Source organism: Anarhichas minor, unplaced genomic scaffold (assembly GCF_050575085.1).
Source record: "Anarhichas minor isolate MPS153535 unplaced genomic scaffold, ASM5057508v1 ptg000024l, whole genome shotgun sequence".
Lineage (NCBI taxonomy): Eukaryota > Metazoa > Chordata > Actinopteri > Perciformes > Anarhichadidae > Anarhichas > Anarhichas minor.
In genome coordinates, this window is record NW_027466470.1 from 4,536,657 (window position 1) to 4,560,872 (window position 24,216).

The 24,216-nt window shown below is 39.4% G+C and overlaps 2 protein-coding genes across 7 annotated transcripts; one reads left to right on the plus strand and one right to left on the minus strand.

The window, feature by feature from the left end:
* Positions 1-255: 255 nt before the first annotated feature.
* On the plus strand, positions 256-6,880 carry LOC142956275 (heterogeneous nuclear ribonucleoprotein C). 6 transcript variants are annotated; one of them, XM_076097785.1, is made up of 9 exons: positions 256-567; positions 2,377-2,478; positions 3,753-4,018; positions 4,819-4,891; positions 5,050-5,100; positions 5,350-5,525; positions 5,608-5,721; positions 5,867-6,030; positions 6,292-6,880. In XM_076097785.1, exons 2-9 carry the CDS (start codon positions 2,474-2,476, stop codon positions 6,400-6,402), a joined length of 960 nt encoding a protein of 319 aa, XP_075953900.1. In that variant the 5' UTR covers positions 256-567; positions 2,377-2,473; the 3' UTR covers positions 6,403-6,880. The 6 variants fall into 6 exon arrangements, with proteins under 6 accessions (XP_075953900.1, XP_075953897.1, XP_075953898.1 ...); XM_076097782.1 differs by having other exon boundaries at positions 258-567; positions 5,608-5,739; XM_076097783.1 differs by having other exon boundaries at positions 261-567; positions 5,047-5,100.
* A 2,477-nt stretch (positions 6,881-9,357) lies between these two features.
* On the minus strand, positions 9,358-14,156 carry LOC142956671 (uncharacterized). Its single transcript, XM_076098382.1, has 5 exons — positions 13,437-14,156; positions 12,303-12,413; positions 11,709-11,850; positions 10,523-10,918; positions 9,358-9,781 (listed from the first exon to the last, which is right to left on the minus strand). Exons 1-5 carry the CDS (start codon positions 13,506-13,508, stop codon positions 9,729-9,731), a joined length of 774 nt encoding a protein of 257 aa, XP_075954497.1. The 5' UTR covers positions 13,509-14,156; the 3' UTR covers positions 9,358-9,728.
* Between the last annotated feature and the right edge of the window lie 10,060 nt (positions 14,157-24,216).

A 24,216-nucleotide genomic window follows, 5' to 3' on the forward strand; every position in this document is an offset into this window, starting at 1 on the left:
TATTATTATTATTATTATTATTATTATTATTATTATTATTATTATTATAAGAGAGATACAGGTGCCATAATGCTCGTAATCATTCGCATCATCATTTAGTATTGATTTGTATTCATGCCAAGACAACTAAAACCATGATATAAGAAGCGTTTTGAGCATAAATTACAATTGTTAAATAAAAACCCCAATAAAACAAAGTTAAAAGCTCATTTAAAAACAATCAAGACGAATAAGATTTAGCCGGGAGGGACTGATTTTCCAAGACACCAGGGTGAGTACGTTTTAAAGACCGGGTCACACCGGTTTGGAAAGCGCAGTTAGGTAGCATAAAGCCCTGCGTGTTGTAGCGAAAGCTTAGCTACCTCTACCGCCCTTCCGGACTGCTCTGTGACACAAAACCAGCTACCCCTGTTCAGTCCTGCGACATTGCCGGTGACGTAAGCTAGCTCGGTGGTTAGAAGAAAGCTAGCTCGCCGCTCAAAGGGGGGTAACATTAAAAGGACGACCTAAAGTAACACGTTCGACCGATTTTACCGAAAGCAAGACATTTTACTCGTAACGGTCGTGGTGAGTATTTTGTCCCCAGACATTTTTTTTTTAGTTTTTCCTTCCTTTTTTCCTTTTCTTTTTGGATTTTTCTCGACGATGCTTTTTTTTCCCATTTTGCAAGTGGACAGAACGTAATGTGCTAGCTGGCTAGCTTAGCGTAGCTAACTCTGAGACGCTCATCCTCCTTTTTTAAAACACAAGCGCTGGTTGTGCTCTTTTTTTATCGTTTTGAAACACGACGGTTTGGATGCATCTTAGCTACATTCTCGTCTATTTTCGCAAGTTTGTGTAGCTTTGTTTTTGTAGCGTTTTATTGTGAAGACTGAATTGTTTTTGGCACGCTTTGCACCCAGCCCACCAGCTAAGCTAGCTAAGCTAACCGCGTCCGTTGTTGTTTTTATAGTCTCAGCTTCACCCTGATTGATTACAGATTATTGACTACGCATTTATCAAGAACTCTGCAGGTTTTGTTTTTTTGCAAACGAGATGACTGATCTTGATTGCTCTGTATTTTTTTGTGATGCTTTGCTGTTTGTGGTTTTGGCTAACGTTAGCTAGCCGTGTTTGAGCTCCCAATGCTAACACAAGGCCCGTGTTTCACACTCTAGCCTGATGGGGGCGCTGTCGGCGTTGTGGGTGTTTTTAGCTACTTTTTGATGATCTCCAGATTTTTCTTTTTCTTTTTTTGTGGAGTAGATTTTTTTCCGTGTTTTTGTACTTCCTTGGTGGAAGTGTTTTTTGAACTGTCTGTGGCCCCAGTGTTGTTTGACATAACGTTACAAATACACATTTTATTAATTAAACGTTTATTGATCTGAATGAGTATTATGGCTGTTTGTTTATCAACGCCTTCACATTTACTCCTAGGCCGCAGTTACACACATAAGCCCCGTGTAGTCTTTACATTAGAGACAGAAGTCAATACATTAAATAGTGTTTACATTAACTGGAATTTACGAATAAACCCCAAACACATGGTGCTCCTATAAGATCATGCATTAAGTGATGATGCGTCTATCACATTACTGATCTGCATTTTCCTTTAAAGTCTGTCTGAATATCTTCTACTTTCCATGTCCCAGTTTCTAAAAAGTTAAATGTTGAAACTCATTTCGAGTATTGATATTGTGTTAAAGATGGTACTTATATTTACCGTGTCATATTCTCCATCTAGTTTAAATTTAGGCTTGCACATATTTTAGAAATCAATAATACCTGTTAAATATAATAAAACTGGTATAATTCCTCAATGTTTAAGGAGTACGACATAAATGGGGTGACCCATGTTTAGACTATAAATTGGCAAAACTCCATTAAAGTTAATGAGGTTGCTTATTGTCGTACCTCAAGTCACCACAGTTTATTATTAAATTTGACAGCTGTGATATATTTTAAAGTATATTTACGCAAGTTGATCCTCTGCTAACGTAACTCTAAAAGGGCATCACCCTCATAAAGTACAAACTCCTACATCTGTTTCATAAAAACAACACAAACTAGCACGTGTAGACTAGCTAGGGTCTACCTTTCTCTCCAGTTGGTGATATGATTGTGATGGTTTAGTCGGGTTTAGATTTGTTTCTCTTAAACGTGGATGTGTACAGTATTGTCTCACTTCTAGCTGCTTATGTTTAATAATTAGATTGCACTTAAACAAGCATTTGGGTCAGGTTTGAGTCCCAAAGTGGCCAATTGTAATGGGATTTTCTTAAGAGCCGTGTTACTGTTTTTCTTGTCGCTTAACTCCTGTATACACTCCAGCCAGGTAAGACTTGGTGCAAGATAACCCTGCTCGGCTTGACTGAGGTGTGTTTTCTGTCGCCTCAGTATAAAATCGTGAGGGGCGAAAGGTCGACGCCAGCCCAAACTGATCCCAGCCCACAGTGTCAAACATCAGACGACAGCAGCCCTGCACACAGACGCTATGGAGTGAGTGATGAATGTTAGACCCCCTGTGAGCCGGGGGGGGGGGGTTGGTTATTGTTGATGCCACTACTGTTTTACACGTTTGCTGTTTTTAAATTCGCTCTGGGCTTCACTGAGGACTGGCATCCTCCCTTTAGTCTTTTAGAAAGCGGTTCCCCAAAATGTGTCTGGGTACCCAATTTCTATACATGACAAACCAAATCACAATAAACCTATAATTAAATCGCTGTAATCATATTTACAGCCCTTTCATAGCAATTTACGTATATCCTTTTATGTATGTTATCTAAAACATAGACAGGTGTTAAATACTTAAAAAAATAAGACCAAATAAATACATTTAGGCAGAGTTAACTGGACATCTCACTCTTTTCTTTTTGTTTTCTCATCAGATAAACGAATGTAATGTTAGAAAAAGGCTACATTTATCAGAACAAAATGAACATCCATGTGGCTCACATGTTACTGTAGATATAAATGTTAAATAAAACTAGAAGTTATTCAAATTTATTTGGCGATCCTAATATTTCCAGGGACCCACTGAGATCTTTTTGTTCTGTGGGAAATACACAGAGATCAGATTATATCGTGGTGTAGCTGAACAGGCGCCCTCTAGTGGTCTAAATGGGGCATTACAGCTAAATGATAAAATAACTGCTTCTGCCGAGTGAAATGAAACTTGTTTCTGCCTGCTTCACCATCAACCATAATGTAGTCCTGTATAAAAGCACTAATAGACTTGACAATATTTTGAGTTAATGAATAATAAAAAAGACCCTGAACCCATCAGGCCTACTTCACAGTTTAAGAGAATTAGACTCGCTGGTACGTGATGCTGAAAATCAAATTTTGAAAAGCTCCAAATCCTGCAATAAGTTCTGTCATAGTGTCAAACCCAGGTCCTGTGTCTTACACTCATATTTCCATGTCTCAGGTTATTTTTAGATTGTTTGGGACACTGTTTATCATTGAATAAGAGATTAATATTATGCAACTACACTTAATGCAAAGAGTGATTTCAAAGCATCACATTTAGGACGGGTTTGGATACATCTGTCATCAACCAATCACGTCGGTCGTGCGGTTTTCTCCTTTTGTTGTCGACACTATTCTCTTTTTTTTTTTTTTTTTAAGGTTTTAATTTCCCAGGAAAGCCTGCTGATCGTGTACGCTGTTGTCCTATTTCATGGTCCTCACCCAGCAAAAACAATGGTCCAGAGGGGGGGAATGTTACTCATTCTGCCACTAAATCTGGGCGTGTGTGTCTTCCTGCTTAGTCGTTCACCCACCACTTCCAGCCTGATGGCCAGCAACATCACCAACAAGAACGACCAACGCTCCCTCAACTCGCGGGTCTTCATCGGCAACCTCAACACCCTGCTGGTCACCAAGGCGGACGTGGAGGCCATCTTCTCCAAATACGGCAAGATTGTGGGCTGCTCTGTCCACAAGGGCTTCGCCTTCGTTCAGTTCGCCAACGAGAGAAACGCCCGAACTGCCGTCAACGGGGAGGACGGGAGGATGATTGTCGGGCAAGTACTTGGTAAGGATTTAGTTAAGATATTTTTCATGACTGTACTTGTGTCTTAAGCTGGTAGGACAATGGTTCCCAACCGTGAGAGCTTGTGACCCCGTGAAACAAAGCACTATTATTTATGGTGCTTTGTCACAGGTTGCATATGTTTAATAGTAAGGGTTATATTTCCTGATTGAGGTGAGTAAACATTAAGGCATAATGAGGTAATACTAACGAGTATCTCACACAAGAAAAAAAGCAAAGAGAGAAAAGTCTAAAGAGGAAAAAAACATACTTGTAGAATTTGAAAAGGCTTTACCGTGTGACTCCTTGGTGCCAATGGTGCCAAAGCTATGGACAACATAAAAACACATTTTACACACCGTCACTACGAGTTCATCTTTCAAGGCTGCAGCTTTGAAATGTTAAAGATTTTGTTGTTGTTTTTTGCGACCACCTGCGAAGTTAACGATCCAGAAATGTTTTAAGACAGAAAAAAATCTGCTTTGGATCACGTGTCTGATATTTTACCACAAAAAATATCAATTATCAAGTACATTCTAGAAATTACAAATACTCTCAAGTTTGTGTTGGACAAACCTCCAGCAAAAAGAAAAAGGAGATTCAAGATGTTCTAGTGCTGGTAAAACTGTGACTGCATTGTTAATCAATTCAACATGTTGGTTTCAATTCTTGTTTATTTAAATATTAAAAAAAAAAAAATCTGGACTAAAGGTAAATAATGAGATTTAGTAAACAGCTTGACAGCGAGAGGGATCCGATGTGAAGTTCCCTGCATCACTCTCTGTGATCTGTTTTCTCTTCAGACATAAACCTGGCTGGAGAACCCAAACCACACCGGTCAAAAACCTCCAAGCGCTCAGCTGGAGACATGTACAGGTCAGTCCCAATGACGCTCATGCTAACAACGTTCCAGCTGGTACTCTGTGCCAACTCGGGACAAATACCACAAGTGGGCGTGGCTTAACAAAAACAAGAGTATTGTCAATAAATCTAAAAACTCACACGCACTCCTTTTTGTTTCTCTTTTGTAGCAGCAGTTCCTCATTTGAACTCGACTATGACTTTCAGAGAGATTACTACGACAGGTGAGTCAAATGTTTCAGGTTTAAAGAAACTGACACTTATCTGTTGTGTCACTCGGCACGCTTTCTGTATTTCCTGAAGTCTTTGTCACTGCTGTGAATCATGCATGAAAATAGTCCGTTGTGAACGCTGAAAGTAAAACGATGTTCTTTCAGTCTTTTAAGAGCAGGTGACACAGTTTTTACTTCGTTGAATAAAATACATTTGCTGGAGCAGACTGTTAATCTTTTTTGTCCTGTGTTTGACTCCAGGATGTACTCGTACCCGTCCCGTGTCCCCGCTCCCCCTCCTCCTCCCCCCTTGTCGCGGGCCGTGATCCCGTCCAAGCGCCCGCGGGTCAGCCTGAGCGGAGCAAGCAGCCGGCGAACAAAGAGCAGCTTCTCCTCTTCCTCCAAGAGTGGTCAGAGGACTTCCTCGTCCAAAACAAGTACGACTATCTGGAGCACCATCCAGGTACTGCGCAGTGGTAATTTACGTGTTATTACCCTGAGGTCTCTTTTTCTCCGCAGTGAAAGTGGACGAGCTGCAGACCATCAAGCGGGAGTTGAGCCAAATCAAAAGCAAAGTGGACGACCTGCTGAACAGCCTGGAGCACATGGACAAGGACCACAGCAAGAAGTCGGGTATGGGGGGAAAACGCAGTATGTTTTTTAGTGGGCAGTGTCTGACTCCTGCTTCTATCTACACATTTCTTCTCTTGCTAACGTTGACCTGATGGGTTGCACAGAGCCACGGTTTCTCTGACTCTGATATCTGAATTTGTGGCAGAAGTTAAGGGCCTAAAAACGGAGCCGGGCGAGGTGACGTCACCACCGCACACGAGCAACAAGGACGACATGATGAAGAGAGACAGAGAATGCCAGGAGCTGAACGACTCTGACGAAGAGGAGGATGACGATGACGACGATGGAGACCTGTTGGAGGAGGAAGAGGTGCCATGTTTTGTTTTTTTTGCATTAAAGCTACTGATTAATTTAATGGCTATTTTCATGCCAGCACGTTTTTTTAAACGACAGGTTTTCAATGCTTACACTGAATTTCTAATAACTCTATATTGTTCACCAGTGCTGGCAAACCAGTATATTGGTGTAACCCTTAAAATAATCTTATTTTAAAACATTTGTAACCGAGTATAACACGGCTTAAACGTAACAAGAAATGGAAAACGAATCTTTTGCTCATTCAACCTGCAGGTAAAGAGTCAAGAGAGGGAGGACGAAGAAGAGGATGATGAGGAGGAGGAAGGAGAGCACGTGGAAGGTGACGACGATATCGAAAGTGTCAACGGCGAAGAGGACTCGTAGGCACGGACTCCACCGACGCATGCAGTGTACACACAGCTTCCAGTAGGAACTTGGACTCCGGTTTTAACACGCGTGTTGTAGAGCAAACACACACTCAAGCATGGTGCACACACACACACACACACACACACTCTGTTGTCCGTAAAGCCGATTTAGTTTTTCTTTGTTTTGTCCAGTGTTGCTGTACCAGGAATAACTATCTGTGGGTTTCGGTATGTGTTTTTACTGCGTCGTTGCTTGCCCTCAGGAGGAGACGGAAACACAAGACTGTTAATGTTCTCAGAGACGACAGCTCGACGGACATGTCTTAATGCGAGGACAGACATTCAGCTACGAAAGGCCGGTTTTAGGTTCCGTGTGTTTGTTTTTCTTCATCGGTGTTTGTTTTGACCTCGTGTGTCTGTATGTTAAGGTCTGTTTTTTTTATACTATTCACAACTGTAAAGGAATAAATTGCAATAAAATATTAAAATGGAAAGCACTTTCCTTCTCTTCCCCCCCCCCCCCCACCCACACAAACTACAGCACAGCAGTGTTTCTTTTTGGGGAAACTAAGGGAAATCTATAGTTGCAACAAAACTCGTGCACTATTTTACCCTCAAGTTAAAGTTCAGTTTTTGACAAATAAAAAAATAGCTTCTTCTGCATAAGAGCTTACAGGAATTGTACTCAAAAGGAAAATGTTTATTACAGCTATAATTTGGCTTTCTTGACAAGAATTTGCAAAAAAAACCTTAATGTGAAAGTGAAAAAAGATTTTTACAAAATGTTAATTAAAAATGAGGTAAAGTAAATGATGGCATACATATTCACCCCCTTCAGGTCAGTTTTTAGTAGATGCACCTCTGGCTGCAATCACAGCACTGTGTGGATATGTCTCAATCCGGCAGGCACATCTGGACACTGCAATTCTACAGCTCTTCTCAAGTCCAGCCACAAATTGTCGATTGGATTGAGGTCTGGGCTTTGACTTGGCCACTCCAGAACATTCACCTTGTCGTTGAACCATTTCTGTGGAGCTTTTGCTGTATGCTCGGGGTCGTTGTCTTGCTGGAGAATAAATCTTCTCCCAAGTTGTAGTTCTCTTGCAGACTGAGTCAGATTACCCTCCAGGATTTGGCGATATTTTTCTGCATTCATGTTCCCCTCTACCTTTACAAGCCTTCAAGGCCTGCTGCTGAGAAGCATCCCCAGATGCCACCGCCATGCTTCACGGTGGAGATGGTGTGTTTGTGATGATATGCAGTGTTTAGATGTTATGTTTGGCAAACACCAGTCTGATGGACAAAAAGCTCAATTTGTCTTGGTAGCCTCACTCATCAGTTCTCTTCTTGCCCGGTCACTGTTTGTGAGGACGGCCAGCTCTAGGCAGATTTAAACATCTGTGGGATGTCTAGTGGGTTGGAAATCTTTTTGTAGCCATCTCCTGACTTGTACTTTTCAATGATCTTTTCTCTGAGTTGCTTGGAGTGTTATTTTGTCTTCATGTTGCAATTGTATCAGGAACACTGACGAACCAGAGACTGGACCTCCCAGACACAGGTGTGTTTATACTGCGATCACTTGACACATCAACTGCACTCAGGTGATCTCCATTCCACTAATTGTGACACTGCTGGCATCAACGAGCTGGACCTCTGTTGAATAAGGTAAAGGTAAAAGGGGGTGAATATTTATGCAAATGCTTATTTTACACTATGACAGTTTGTAAAAATCTGTTTTCACTTTGACATGAAAGCTTTTTTTGCAAATTGTCAAAAAATGATATCGACCCTGATTTCATGTATAAAAGCAGCAAAAGGGGAAAACATCCAGGGGTGAATACTTTTTATAGGCAATGTACATGTTTTCACCAGGCCCTCGGGCTAAGAATACAAAAGTATAAATACTGTACAAAGCCTGAACACCAGCCTCTGCTGGGTGGTGTTGTTGAATTCAAATACTTATTTTAAATAAAAGACTACAACCCAGACTTCAGTTTGCTTGCTGCAAGTGTGCACGTACGGTTTTCTGCTTTGAGCTCACTGCAATCATTTCAGGAGCACTCCCTTCAAGTTTGACCTCCAAATAAATTAGTTGCTAGCTACTTTGCAAGGCAAGTTTATTTGTATAGCACATTTCAACAAGGTAATTCAAAGTGCTTCACATACGATTAAAAGCATCAAAACATAAGGCAAAAGTAAAGATTTAAAAACATTCATTGAAACATTAAGTCACTACAATAGAAAGCAGTGTAAGAGATAAAATACAGTAAAATGCAGAAATTGATTAATATCCTTGAACTGGTTCAATTAAAGCCAGCAGCAAACAGAACTTGCAAAACTGTTAGTTTCTTTACAATCAGATTGTCTGCTCAGTTTATTTGCAGATTTTAGCAAGATCTTTGAATACAAGGGCCAAAGCTGCAAAAATGTTTTTTACCAAACTCTGGTCTGTAGTTGGAAATAGTCAGTCACACCGAGAATGGAGACTCTCAAATTTAGGGACAAACAAATGACACGAGGATGTCATGGTTTGATTACAGGACCATTGTTTTGGATTAAAGATGTCACCATGTTTTTCCTCAGGAGCAATTTTAGTTGTGACAATCTGAAGTCACAATATATAGTAGCTTTTAGTAACATTTCTCTGTATGTGTAAAGTACAAAAATGTGTCATTTAAAGGTGATTTTATGTAGAGCTGTAATTGACAGAAAAAAAAAAAAGTCTCAAGCAAACCATTCCCTATTTCTGATTTAGTTTTGAAAAGCCAATTCACCTTTTAGAGAAGTGTTTTTCTATTATTCATGTCTTAACTGAGATAATTAGTTGCAGCCCTGAAGTCATGGTTGGTTATGTGTACCGTGAGGGGCAGTGCAATTCATGATGGAGAAAAACCTTCAGCGAAGTGACGCGACAAACAAAAATATAGTTTCAACTTTATTAATTTAGGAAAGTAGGTAGTGGTTAGTACAAACGAGTCATGATGTGAAGATATGACAGTTAATAATTTCCAAATTTTTTTAGAAGTGATAATTTTTACAAAAATATAACAGGTGCGATTTTGAACAAAATACAATCATTGTAAGGAATAATTAACATGTGATCAGTCTCTTCAAATATATTATTATTAATAAAAAGTGATCTGTGAAACTTTGTTATTCAGGAAGTTTGTATCAAACAAGTAGCCCTTCGTACTGCTCGGTACCCTTGAATTAGCTCGGTTTCAAAAAGGTTGGTGACCCCTGGCCTAAAGTATAAAAAGTTAAAACATGTCCAAGTACGGTAAAAACATTTCGTCACACTTTGTGTCTTCATTGTATCCAACTAGCCACAACTTCCTTCTCTCAGGCTCTCAGCATGACCGCCAGCGAGAGGACGCTCAGCAGGAGCAGCACAGCTGGTGAGGACAGAGACAAGAGTTCATCACTAAATGTTTGTTCTGTCGATTCATTAGTGACATGGCGGCTCAGTGCAGGGACTACAAATCAATTTATCTTTTGGTTTCATTTGCTGTGGTTTACACCTCAACAATATCATCAATGGACATCGATTTGTGATGTATTGAAAAGTTACACTAATGAAGCGCAACAGCTTCATCTCTTTCCAATGTCCCCGGTACTCTGAACAGGTCATCGGTATTCATTGGAGACATTTATGGACAGACATGTTGTAACATTTTGAGCAACACTTCATTCATCTCCATTGCTTTTGGGTAGAGGCAGAAACTGACAAATATCTTTTGTAAAAACAAGTAGAGGAGAGAACAAAAGTGTGTTTTTGTAATAATTATAATCACTGTACACAAGCAGCATACATTTACTTAAATTGAGTTTATAAACTGCATTTAGAGTTAATATTCATAACTCATTATTGGAGCTTTTGATCATATATCAATTTCCGTGACAACTGACCAAACATCATCTGATGCAATCGAAAGCTCCAGAACAGCTACTAAAGGGACTATATTAAAAACCTTTCCTGTACCCGTTTCTGTCTCGGATATTATATGACCAACATAATTAAATGGTTCCTCCATCTCTCGTTATTTAGTTACTGCTGTTGTGGATTGTTCTCAGATATCAGTATCTGAAGAACTAAAACTAAAGTGCAAATCTATAAACAGCGGCGTTTTGTTTACCATGAGGCTGGACAGCTCCACCGCTGTTGGGCATCGTTGTGCTGACGGTGGGCGCTGCCGTTACGATGACGGTGGGCGCTGCCGTTACGATGACGGTGGGCGCTGCCGTTACGCTGACGGTGGGCGCTGCCGTTGTGCTGACGGTGGGCGCTGCCGTTGTGCTGACGGTGGGCGCTGCCGTTGTGCTGACGGTGGGCGCTGCCGTTGTGCTGACGGTGGGCGCTGCCGTTGTGTTGCTGGTGGGCGCTGCCGTTGTGTTGCTGGTGGGCGCTGCCGTTGTGTTGCTGGTGGGCGCTGCCGTTGTGTTGCTGGTGGGCGCTGCCGTTGTGTTGCTGACCAGGTCGGCTAAGTTCAGAGGACCGCTGTCCAGTGCGAGTTCGAAGGTGCCGATAGTAGCTGAACATTGACATGAGGTGGACAGAGCAGTGGGAGGTTACACACGTTCTCATGGACAGCCGTTAATTAAAGTCACAGTAAAATAAACATTTCCAGTTTGAAAGAGTAAATCCATCTGTATATCTGGAGAACAGAGGGCCAAGCTAAAAGAAGAAACGCAGTTAAGGTTATTTTTCCATTTAAGGTCCACTTGTTCTCATCTGTACATTACATTTATACTAACATCTCTCTCCAATTTCAGAATTTTACAATTACCTTCACAACCACTGATGCAAACCTTTATTAAAAAATAAAAAAAACTTTTAAAATCTAATTTCTCACGTGTGAAGCTGAAACCACAGAATATTTTTACATGGAAAATAGTCAATTGACTAATATAATAGTTTCAGCTGTATTTGTATATACCGTTGTTTTTTAAATATATAACAAACGATATTTTAGAAGCCCTTCTTAAGTTTTGTACTCAAGTCTTATTTTGTAAAGTATCTAAAGCCGTCATTAAATGTGGAGTAAACAGTTAAATATCTCCTTCTGAACTGTAATGGAGAAGAAAGATAAAGGAAAATAAAGACTCAAGTACTTAAGTAAATGTATATAGTTACTTTCCAACACCAGAGAACATACAGTATTCTCCTATGATACTGTGTACTCAGGATGAAATACATGAATAAACAAATGCTGTGCAACTTTAAAATATGTATAGTTATAAGAATGCAGGTTTCTACATGGAAATCCTGTTGTGAAGCAATCTTGTATATGAATGTACGTGTGTTACTGTGTGTCCACTTACTCCCGGTAGTAGTCCCACTCCCGAGGAGGATGGAGGCGGTGGTAACAGGGCTGCTTCTGGTTCTGGTGGCGTTCACACTTGTGATGTTGAACTCACACTTGATCACAGTTCCATTCACCATGCCACGGATATCTGACACTAGCTAGAAAGGTTACGTGACATAAAGTAAGTTATGGTGCGGTAAAATAAGTTAAAGTTTCAGAAAAAAGCAAATGAAGTTTGATCAAATGTTCTTAGCATGATTTCTGCCACCCCAGACAACCTACTGAAAGAAATGGAAACTAAAAAACAGACACAAGTATTTAAAACGTATCTATGATAAATGTATAAATAAGTTAATGTCGGTTCTTATCATTTGATCTGTCGTTTCTAAGGCTGTGAAACTATAACTTTATTAAGTATCTGCTCAGTAAGCGACTTCATTAGACTTTTTAAATTTTGGATTTCTTTTTAGCATACGCAGTATAGACACTGAATTATCAGCTGTAAGCATGTATGTAAATGTGTATTAGATTTTCTGTTCACCCCTTGTTTCATGAAACAAGAGCATTTCCTTATGCCAACATCTATACGACAGTAAATATGAGGCCTCACCTCCTCATTTCCGCTGAGCGTACGGTCGGTGTTGTTCATGGTCATTGTCCTGAAGAAGAACGACCCGTTGGTCAAGCTGTTTTGAGCGCAAATGAAGAGCATGGTGGTACCCTGCAGAAAATAAAATATTGATTAAAGGGCAATACATCAACCTTGAAGTGACCACAATGACAAATTCCAAAAGTCAGTGTCTTTGTCAAGGCTGGAAATAACAAAGTGATTCAATAGTCTAGAGTTTAGTTTACAACTCGTCCGTCTTGTTTTCTTTGTGCGTTTCTCGGTATTATCATTTTGCTTCCGCTTCCCTGTTGCATGCTTCTGTGTTCATGTCACATCATTGTTCATGTCACATCATACATAAACAGTATTGAATGTTGGCAGTTTTTTAGTTAACAAAAAAAAAAGCCAACATTTCATGTTGAGGATGAAATCACTGTTCCACAGTAATTTCAATATCCAGTAATAAAGACACCCGTTTGTTACTTTTCTGAGCCATATAACACCTGTTGCCATCTTTAAACATAGTCAACATATTTCACACTACGTCCCAATTCAAGTCCATGCGTTTATACAGAAAATATCATAATGGACTTAATGTTTGGAGAAATAGAGCCTTCTTTTGCACAAATTATGAAAGACATAATATTGTATTCTTTACAGCCTTCAGTATGAGATAATAGACACATTGTCCAGCTGTTTGATGGACTATCCAGGCAGTCCTTATCAACTAGATACATGTTGTATCAAGTCAATAAATGCCACAGTCTTATTTAACAGATACATTCATTGAGATGGTCCCATGTCACTGATTAACTAGATCCAGAAAAGTATTAAGGAAGCAAGTCTATTTGCATTTGCTGGGACATAATATAAACCTGTAAATCAAGTATAGTATCATAGAGTTCTGACTCTACAAGACAATGGCTGCCCAACAAGTTTTTGGGGAAGAGGAAGCAATACTCCGTGTACTTTAGACTCATGTCAAAAGGATCTCTACTCTGGAAACCAGCATCCTGTCGCAGACACAAACCTGTCCACCGTTTGTATAAAAGTATTTTACTGCTTAAAAAGCGGCATGAGATTAATTTGTTTGTCCAATTCAGAAAAAAAGATGTTTGAAATAGTGTGTGTTACCTCTGAGGCGTTCGCAGTGAGGCCCAGTGCGATGTAGCCGCTGGAGTCTCCCCTGAGCTCGATGGACAGCATAGTGCCGTTGGGAGCCACTGGGGTGGTGTCGGCCAAAGACACAAACAGACAGCTGCCTGTTCCAGCAGGATCGCAGTCAGTCGGGGTCTCTACACATAGTTTATTGTCTCCACAACCTGATTGCGTGATGTCCACCTGGTACACAAACAGAAAACTCTCAGTGGACTAAATTCTTCATGGCTATGAAAATATTTTGTGCAGTAAATAAAGCTAAAGTCTGTTATTTTCTAAACCGTTTCTGCCCTCTTGAGCTGCTATAATGAGTCACTAATTCTAGGCAATTCTGAAGTAAAACAAATCCCCTGTGAGTTCCCCAACCTTAAGGAGGTGCTATACTGAATAGCTGGAGTAGCCCTTTAAAAGCAGAATCATGTTCTGTTGTTGAGCAAAGTTATGCATTCAAGTATACGATTACAGCCGCTTCTTGGAAACTGACCTAAAACATGCGCAACAAACATTTAACAATAAAGAGAAGTCCAAATACAGGAAATCATCATCAGTTAACAGCTTTAAAGACCCAGACATAAACCCTTGTATTGGTTAGCCATTACATTTAACAAAAAAAAGTAAAGAAGAAAAACAGTTGGTGTTTTCTCCCTTTTACTCAATTAGCCTTCAAACCTGGCATTTCATTTTAAAAACAGAAAATTTCAAAGTGGAAACACATTATTCGTTTAAATTACAAAGGTCAAGCAGGTGTTGTGATGATTTACACAGAATTAAAGTGAAAGACAACCAACCGTAGCATTGGAAAAGGACAGATGAGCCGTTCCTTGGACACTCGGAGTCACATAAACGACCAGCGCTGCAACCAACAGGGTCAATCCACGTTCCATTCTTTAAAGAAAGACAGTAAATGAACAAAAAACCCGAATAGTTATTAAAAGTGTGATTGGAGAGCCTGTCTATCATCAACACACTACAGTTTAAGTTGGAAAATCTTAATTACGCCAAGAGAAATTTAAATTCTCAGCATATTCAAAATGGATCGCATTGAATCAATTAAGCACAATTATAACAAAGTATTTCTACCTAGAAAACACATTTGGTTCACTGAAAAGATGTTGAATTATGCAAAGACAAAAAAAAAAATTAATATTTAAATAAACTACAAAACAAAGAACCAACTCGCCTTCTTTAGAGACAAAGTTAGAAAACTTAAACACCTTGAATTAAAACCACCATTTACATTTTTGATAATCTGTAAACCAGAGCATTCCAGTTGTCTTTCAGGGGAAGTTAACCTTAAATCATATTTTGAAGTGTACAAAAGTCTTTCAAATCACACAGCAAAATAGATTTCATCTAGCAATTCCCCTCAATTAAAAACAATTAAACTTGTAAAACAATTAAAATGAGCTAAAAAGATAAAAGTATCACTCAGAGAGAACCAAGATGAAGTTCTCCTCAGAGACTTACCTGAGCTGTGAAAGTCAAGTGTTGAGCAGGAGGGATGTTCTTTGTTCTGCAGTTTCTGCTTTTTTATGTGCATACGATCGCTGCGGGATGATTTAAATCAGCAGGAGGAGGGAGGGGGGAGGGGGATTTCTGCTGCATCCTGAAGAAGGTGTGGCTCTCAAATCACTTCCCACCTCGAAGGTGTGCGATCCAGGAATCAAACAAGCCTGTTTACTGTTTCGGGGAAATACATTTGTCATTCGCTGCACACAAAACACCTCAGCTAAGAATCGATACTATAGTTAACTGTAGTTCAGAGTTCGGATTATCGATTATTCATCCACTTGATGACAGATAATTTGTTATTTACTTTAAATGTAATCTGTGATCTTTTGATGTCCCCAAATTATGAACTATTGTCTATAAAAGTAGTATAAAGTCAAATAAAGACTCGTGGATTCTATTACAAATTTATATAATCACAGTTTGAAATATCTTAAAATAAAAAAATACATGCATTTTTACTATTAGTAAAAGTGAAGTCACTGTTTTCCTAAACAATTCACTTGATTATCTGCACACGTTAAACATGAAGTCGGTGATTTTCGGTGATGGTTTTCATGTTGCTTTTGTCATGTTGAGGTTTATCTGTATAGACACCAGAGACCATTTAAAGTGCTTTATATAAGGTGAATAAGTGCATTATTAAAGAAGATTAGATCAAATAAAATACAACACAATGCAGTAGTGAAAGTAAAGAAAATGCAGAATTATACTTTTTTTTTTACAGTGTTTATAATAACTCTCCTTCAACCAAGATGTTGTGGGTTTTTAGTGTCGAGTCACTGACTCACTGATAACACATTCATTGGTTTACTGTAACTCAAACTGCACTGTGATCAGTCTTTACCTAACAGAATGAAGAGCGCATTTTCACCTGCGGTGAACTCTGTGATCACTGATGACAGAAACTCATCTGCTACTGTAGGTTTCATTTTGCAAAATCATATTCTGTAGAACATCGTGATCAACATTCCTGTCAGATCATGTAACCTGTTTGGTGTTTCCAGTAAAGGACATTTTGATTAGTTTCCTTGAGTTGCTGGATATGAACTTTACTTTTTAGTTTCCATCAGAATATAAAAGACAACGCCACAAATACAACAGTATTAGGTGCAGTATTACAGCATATAAATCCACACACTTTGATGTCCTTCAATGGAGCGTTAAAGGAAATTCAATAATAAAAGCAATTAAGCCAGATGCCAGATGGGACTCTCAACTGTCTCCTGAGACTCAAGACTGATCAAGTTTCTTTTGTCGATACCTGTTCTTTAAAGCGTGGTGTATCTCTGCTCAACAACCGGGGGGAACTATAGAAAACTAAGAATTCATTCCCCAAAAGACATTTCCTTACAAACAAGAGAAACATTGTTTTTGTGGGTAAAAAAACACCATCATCTTTAAAGTGGCTATTGTTAAAAAGGTCAGCATTTGATTTTTCAGCACCGATAGGTCTACTGTGGCCTCAACAATACAGATAATATGGAGAGAAAGAACCAGCACATCTCAAAGGGAAACTCAAGTTGTCCAAAGCTTCTTCTTGTTCTGTATTGTTTTCCCAAAGCTGTTTAGTACAATACCTCAAAGTTGAAATCCTTGTACTAAGGTAAATCAATTCTAACACATGAAACACATTGTGCTTTGTTACTGAAGTACAAAAAAAGTTGCATAAAAGTCATAAAACTGGAATAAAACAAGCCGGTTGCTGTGATTTGAACCCTTCGATATGTTTCTTCTTGTCCTAAAAATCAACTGAATCTGCTTCCACTCTAGTCAGGGCCAAAGATATTATGTTAGAAATACTGAGGTTATCAGTGAAATTTATTTTGACGGCCTAAATTCAGTTTTCAACACCTTCTTCACTTTTGTTTCATTTGTTGTTGAGTTAAAGATAGCAAAATTCCAATACATTGAGTTTTAAAATACCAAAATCAACCCCCACAAGTCATTCGATCCTCCATCAGGATTTGACCTCATCGTCCCCAGATGTCCCCGAGCAGCTTCATGAAAACGTTTCTTCTAAATGATTTTATCCAAAAAAACATGAAAGCTGAAGAAGAGAAATACAATCAGACTTATGTTTGCTTGACTTATCGGAGTCTCGCCATGCTTCAACTCCACCTCTCCTTGGCTTATATTCAAATGTCCCTGGCTCTAATGACTGCAAACATGTCCCACAGGTTTAAACCGGTCATTGCGAAACCTGTGACAGACGTCACTGATACTTATTTGTTTTTTCTCTGCAGCCTGAGATCTATTGAAGGTTTAGTTTAGAACATGTTTGAATGATCCCTCATCAAACTGACTGCAGGTGACGGTTCAATAACTCCACATCGATCAGCTCTTTGAGTAATTCTGTTTGTTCAGTAGGTCTGGACTGTTTGGCCAAAATACACACCTTAAAGTTGAACTCCATGAAAATGCAAAGATGCAAGTTTGCTTCAAGCAAATGTTTGTTGCCCTTGGCTCGCTTAGAATGGAAGTGAACTGGAAGCGAGTGTTCATTTTGTACGCTTAACAGAAAACTAAAAGGTTGAGCTAACTTCAAATACTTTTTATACTGCCGGGTGTCTTAATCCATAATAAATACATCGTTGTTTATTAGTTGATTTATATTTCGTATTAATCTGAATCTGCAAAGAACCAATGTTGTCAAATAAATGTAGTGGAGTGAAAAGTAGAACATTAGCATCCAAAATGTTGTAGAGTAGAAGTATAAAGCAGCATGAAATAGAAATACTCAAGTAAAGTACAATAACTCAAGTCATAATTAATTTAACAATACTGCCAATTCATTAAAATTGACAAAAAAATGACACTATTTTGAAACATGAAGTGTGTGGGAAGACATACAAAACTAAGTGTCTAAATATCCTTTTCAGGAAATGTTCACCATTCTTCTATGAAACCGCTCATAAGTATATGAACAGTATGCAACATAACCCCTCTGAGACAACACGAGCTGCTTCACAGTAATCACATGAACAACATGTACACACACACACACACACACACACACACACAGACACACACACACACACACACACACACACACACACACACAGACACACAATAGAGACTCTGTCCAACATTATCAAACAACATTCCATTTGCCTCTTCCTCATTCTCTGTAGCGACTATCGTCATCAAAGGCCTGTGGACACGTCAGGTGTGAATGTACGGAAAACACGATGAACAGGTGGAAAATAACTCAGGAGCGCCTCATTTCCCTCCATGTGACCTGACCACCTGACCAACCGTGACAAATTTGACCAAATCTCATTATCCGATTTAGAGTTTTGTAATTCAAATACTTGAGTATAGAAATAGAAAAATTACTTACCATAAGCAAACAAAATAAAAGATGAAGATACGTTTATATTAGCACCATCTTTGTTAAATAGAGCCACACCCTAAACTTTACACAAGGTGTTCTTTTTAAAATTTTTAAAAAGGCCGCAGTTACACATATAAGCCCCGTGTAGTCTTTACATTAGAGACAGAAGCCAATACATTAAATAGTGTTTACATTAACTGGAACTTACGAATAAACCCCAAACACATGGTGCTCCTATAAGATCATGCATTAAGTGATGATGCGTCTATCACATTACTGATCTGCATTTTCCTTTAAAGTCTGTCTGAATATCTTCTACTTTCCATGTCCCAGTTTCTAAAAAGTTAAATGTTGAAACTCATTTCGAGTATTGATATTGTGTTAAAGATGGTACTTATATTTACCGTGTCATATTCTCCATCTAGTTTAAATTTAGGCTTGCACATATTTTAGAAATCAATAATACCTGTTAAATATAATAAAACTGGTATAATTCCTCAATGTTTAAGGAGTACGACATAAATGGGGCGACCCATGTTTAGACTATAAATTGGCAAAACTCCATTAAAGTTAATGAGGTTGCTTATTGTCGTACCTCAAGTCACCACAGTTTATTATTCAATTTGACAGCTGTGATATATTTTAAAGTATATTTACGCAAGTTGATCCTCTGCTAACGTAACTCTAAAAGGGCATCACCCTCATAAAGTACAAACTCCTACATCTGTTTCATAAAAGCAACACAAACTAGCACGTGTAGACTAGGTAGGGTCTACCTTTCTCTCCGGTTGGTGATATGATTGTAATGGTTTAGTCGGGTTTAGATTTGTTTGTCTTTAATAGTAAGGGTTATATTTCCTGATTGAGGTGAGTAAACATTAAGGCATAATGAGGTAATACTAACGAGTATCTCGCACAAGAAAAAAAGCAAAGAGAGAAAAACATATTTGTAGAATTTGAAAAGGCTTTACCGTGTGACTCCTTGGTGCCAATGGTGCCAAAGCTATGGACAACATAAAAACACATTTTACACACCGTCACTACGAGTTCATCTTTCAAGGCTGCAGCTTTGAAATGTTAAAGATTTTTTTTTTTTTTTTTGCGACCACCTGCGAAGTTAACGATCCAGAAATGTTTTAAGACAGAAAAAAATCTGCTTTGGATCACGTGTCTGATATTTTACCACAAAAAATATCAATTATCAAGTACATTCTAGAAATTACAAATACTCTCAAGACAAACCTCCAGCAAAAAGAAAAAGGAGATTCAAGATGTTCTAGTGCTGGTAAAACTGTGACTGCATTGTTAATCAATTCAACATGTTGGCTTCAATTCTTATTTTAATAAGAATTTTTTTTAAATCTGGACTAAAGGTAAATAATGAGATTTAGTAAACAGCTTGACAGCGAGAGGGATCCGATGTGAAGTTCCCTGCATCACTCTCTGTGATCTGTTTTCTCTTCAGACATCAACCTGGCTGGAGAACCCAAACCACACCGGTCAAAAACCTCCAAGCGCTCAGCTGGAGACATGTACAGGTCAGTCCCAATGACGCTCATGCTAACAACGTTCCAGCTGGTACTCTGTGCGAACTCGGGACAAATACCACAAGTGGGCGTGGCTTAACAAAAACAAGAGTATTGTCAATAAATCTAAAAGCTCACACGCACTCCTTTTTGTTTCTCTTTTGTAGCAGCAGTTCCTCATTTGAACTCGACTATGACTTTCAGAGAGATTACTACGACAGGTGAGTCAAATGTTTCAGGTTTAAAGAAACTGACACTTATCTGTTGTGTCACTCGGCACGCTTTCTGTATTTCCTGAAGTCTTTGTCACTGCTGTGAATCATGCATGAAGATAGTCCGTTGTGAACGCTGAAAGTAAAACGATGTTCTTTCAGTCTTTTAAGAGCAGGTGACACAGTTTTTACTTCGTTGAATAAAATACATTTGCTGGAGCAGACTCTGTTAATCTTTTTTTGTCCTGTGTTTGATTCCAGGATGTACTCGTACCCATCCCGTGTCCCCGCTCCCCCTCCTCCTCCCCCCTTGTCGCGGGCCGTGATCCCGTCCAAGCGCCCGCGGGTCAGCCTGAGCGGAGCAAGCAGCCGGCGAACAAAGAGCAGCTTCTCCTCTTCCTCCAAGAGTGGTCAGAGGACTTCCTCGTCCAAAACAAGTACGACTATCTGGAGCACCATCCAGGTACTGCGCAGTGGTAATTTACGTGTTATTACCCTGAGGTCTCTTTTTCTCCGCAGTGAAAGTGGACGAGCTGCAGACCATCAAGCGGGAGTTTTTTTTGCATTAAAGCTACTGATTAATTTAATGGCTATTTTCATGCCAGCACGTTTTTTAAACGGCAGGTTTTCAATGCTTACACTGAATTTCTAATAACTATATTGTTCACCAGTGCTGGCAAACCAGTATATTCGTAACAAGAAATGGAAAACGAATCTTTTGCTCATTCAACCTGCAGGTGAAGAGTCAAGAGAGGGAGGACGAAGAAGAGGATGATGAGGAGGAGGAAGGTGACGACGATAGGCGCGGACTCCACCGACGCATGCAGGAACTTGGACTCCAGTAGGAACTTGCTCTACAACACGCGTGTTGTAGAGCAAACACACACTCAAGCATGGTGCACACACACACACACACACACACACTCTGTTGTCCGTAAAGCCGATTTAGTTTTTCTTTGTTTTGTCCAGTGTTGCTGTACCAGGAATAACTATCTGTGGGTTTCGGTATGTGTTTTTACTGCGTCGTTGCTTGCCCTCAGGAGGAGACGGAAACACAAGACTGTTAACGTTCTCAGAGACGACAGCTCGACGGACATGTCTTAATGCGAGGACAGACATTCAGCTACGAAAGGCCGGTTTTAGGTTCCGTGTGTTTGTTTTTCTTCATCGGTGTGTTTGTTTTGACCTCGTGTGTCTGTATGTTAAGGTCTGTTTTTTTTATACTATTCACAACTGTAAAGGAATAAATTGCAATAAAATATTAAAATGGAAAGCACTTTCCTTCTCTCCCCCCCCCCCCCCCCCCCCAAACTACAGCACAGCAGTGTTTCTTTTTGGGGAAACTAAGCGAAATCTATAGTTGCAACAAAACTCGTGCACTATTTTACCCTCAAGTTAAAGTTCAGTTTTTGACAAATAAAAAAAATGGCTTCTTCTGCATAAGAGCTTACAGGAATTGTACTCAAAAGGAAAATGTTTATTACAGCTATAATTTGGCTTTCTTGACAAGAATTTGCAAAAAAATCCTTAAAACCTCCTCTCACTAACGGCAACGGTAACGGCATATTTGTGTTATGTACACAACTGCTCTGTAACGATGAGTATTAATGTGATATCTCATTAGAAAGCTACGGTTCTTGTAATTCGATTTATGCAAACATTTCAAGATACAATAACAACAGCAGGTACAGTTAACGTCTCTGTCAAACAAGCACTCCAAAAATAGCCGATAAAATATCGCCGTGACTCACCGATTATGATTCATAACGTCCCCCTTGCTAGTCCAGCAAAAACGGTCGTGCTAGGTGGCTAAGGGTCCACTCGATCGAATCCAGTAAAAGATTTAGTCCAAAACACATTAGTACGTCCATAAAGACCCACGGGGGGCTGTTGCATCATTTCAAATTAGCCAGCAGATATGATAACTCGAGATCATAATTCGGGCATAATTTCACTTTCCATGTCAACAGAGCGGAGATTTTGACTCAGGCTCCATATAGCCAATGAAATTACGAAGCCAAGGATATGCAGATTTATCAGATGGCCCTCTGGGAAAGTTTTCAAAACCGAAATTGAAACCGTGACTCGGGTACCTGAGACCGATTATCAAGACCAAAGTCTGGTTCATGAGAATTTTCAAAAATGTGTGAAAGTTGACAATGGTTAAATATGATGTAGTTAACTATACATTGACATAAATAAACTATAGTTTGAATTTTGGACAGGTAGTATATGTATTTTGATGTAGTGACGCGAGCCTCCAAATGCGTTTTTATGCGGCCGCACTCTTAGTGAACCATGTGTAAAATATTAATTTTCTGTCGTATTGTTATCAAATTCTAACTTCTACCAGGTGTCATCACTGCATGCTGTCGTAGGACTGTGTTTTCAAGCCTGTAAGTCCCAGCTATAGATAACTGCTGCCATCTGTTGGCCAAAACAAATCCATGCGGAAATAAAATCCTTCTTTTTCAGTGTGTTGAAAACTCCACAGCTCAATGCCAGTAGCACTTACAGTGATTCTGACTGATTGTGAAGAAACGTCAGAGTGTTACCGTTCAATAGAGACTAAAACCATACATGTACTCCCAATGGTTCAATAAGAGCTGTCAGTTTACTTTGGGTAGGCGGTGGATAGGCGTTTTAGGCAAATTTTACAGGAGTGAGAAGATTAATATCAAAGTTAAAACAGATTTTTACAAAATGTCAATTCATTAAAAATAAGGTAAAGTAAATGATGGAATACATATTCACCCCCTTCAGGTCAGTTTTTAGTAGATGCACCTCTGGCTGCAATCACAGCACTGAGTGTGTGTGGATATGTCTCAATCCGGCTGGCACATCTAGACACTGTAATTCTACAGCTCTTCTCAAATCCAGCTACAAATTCTGGATTGGATTGAGGTCTGGGCTTTGACTTGGCCACTCCAGAACATTCACCTTGTTGTCGTTGAACCATTTCTGTGGAGCTTTTGCTGTATGCTCGGGGTCGTTGTCTTGCTGGAGAATAAATCTTCTCCCAAATCGTAGTTCTCTTGCAGACTGAGTCAGATTACCCTCCAGGATTTGGCGATATTTTTCTGCATTCATGTTCCCCTCTACCTTTACAAGCCTTCAAGGCCTGCTGCTGAGAAGCATCCCCAGATGCCACCGCCATGCTTCACGGTGGAGATGGTGTGTTTGTGACGATATGCAGTGTTTGGTGTTCGCCAAACATAACATCTAGTCTGATGGACAAAAAGCTAAATTTTTGTCTTCTTGCCAGCTCTAGGCGGATTTAAAACCTCTTACCACTCCTGTAAAATTTGCCTAAAACGCCTATCTAATGCGTACCCAAAGTAAACTGACAGCTCTTATTGAACCATTGGGAGTACATGTAGAATCACTGTAAGTGCTACTGGCATTGAGCTATAGAGTTTACAACACACTGAAAAAGAAGGATTTTATTTCCGCATGGACTTGTTTTGGCCAACAGATGGCAGCAGTTATCTATGGCTGGCACTTACAGGCTTGAAAACACAGTCCTACGACAGCATGCAGTCATGACACCTGGTACAAGTTAGAATTTGATAACAATACCACAGAAAATTAACATTTTACACATGGTTTACTAAGAGTGCGTCCGCGTAAAAATGCATTTGAAGGCATTAAACACACCTGTGTCCCAGACACAGGTGTGTTTATACTGCGATCACTTGACACACATCAACTGCACTCAGGTGATCTCCATTCCACTAATTGTGACACTGCTGGCATCAACGAGCTGGACCTCTGTTGAATAAGGTAAAGGTAAAAGGGGGTGAATATTTATGCAAATGCTTATTTTACACTATGACAGTTTGTAAAAATCTGTTTTCACTTTGACATGAAAGCTTTTTTTGCAAATTGTCAAAATTATATCAACCCTGATTTCATGTATAAAAGCAGCAAAAGGGGAAAACATCCAGGGGTGAATACTTTTTATAGGCAATGTACATGTTTTCACCAGGCCCTCGGGCTAAGAATACAAAAGTATAAATACTGTACAAAGCCTGAACACCAGCCTCTGCTGGGTGGTGTCGTTGAATTCAAATACTTATTTTAAATAAGACTACAACCCAGACTTCAGTTTGCTTGCTGCAAGTGTGCACGTACGGTTTTCTGCTTTGAGCTCACTGCAATCATTTCAGGAG

Coding starts and splice junctions, on each gene's coding strand:
- LOC142956275 (XM_076097780.1), top strand. Junction 4,892..5,046: donor TCAGCTGGAGACATGTACAG/GTCAGTCCCAAT, acceptor TCTCTTTTGTAG/CAGCAGTTCCTCATTTGAAC. Junction 5,101..5,349: donor CAGAGAGATTACTACGACAG/GTGAGTCAAATG, acceptor GTTTGACTCCAG/GATGTACTCGTACCCGTCCC.
- LOC142956671 (XM_076098382.1), bottom strand. CDS start 13,508: ATGCTGTCCATCGAGCTCAGGGGAGACTCCAGCGGCTACATCGCACTG. Junction 10,919..11,708: donor GAGTGGGACTACTACCGGGA/GTAAGTGGACAC, acceptor GTCAATGTTCAG/CTACTATCGGCACCTTCGAA. Junction 9,782..10,522: donor TGGAGCTGTCCAGCCTCATG/GTAAACAAAACG, acceptor TGTCCTCACCAG/CTGTGCTGCTCCTGCTGAGC.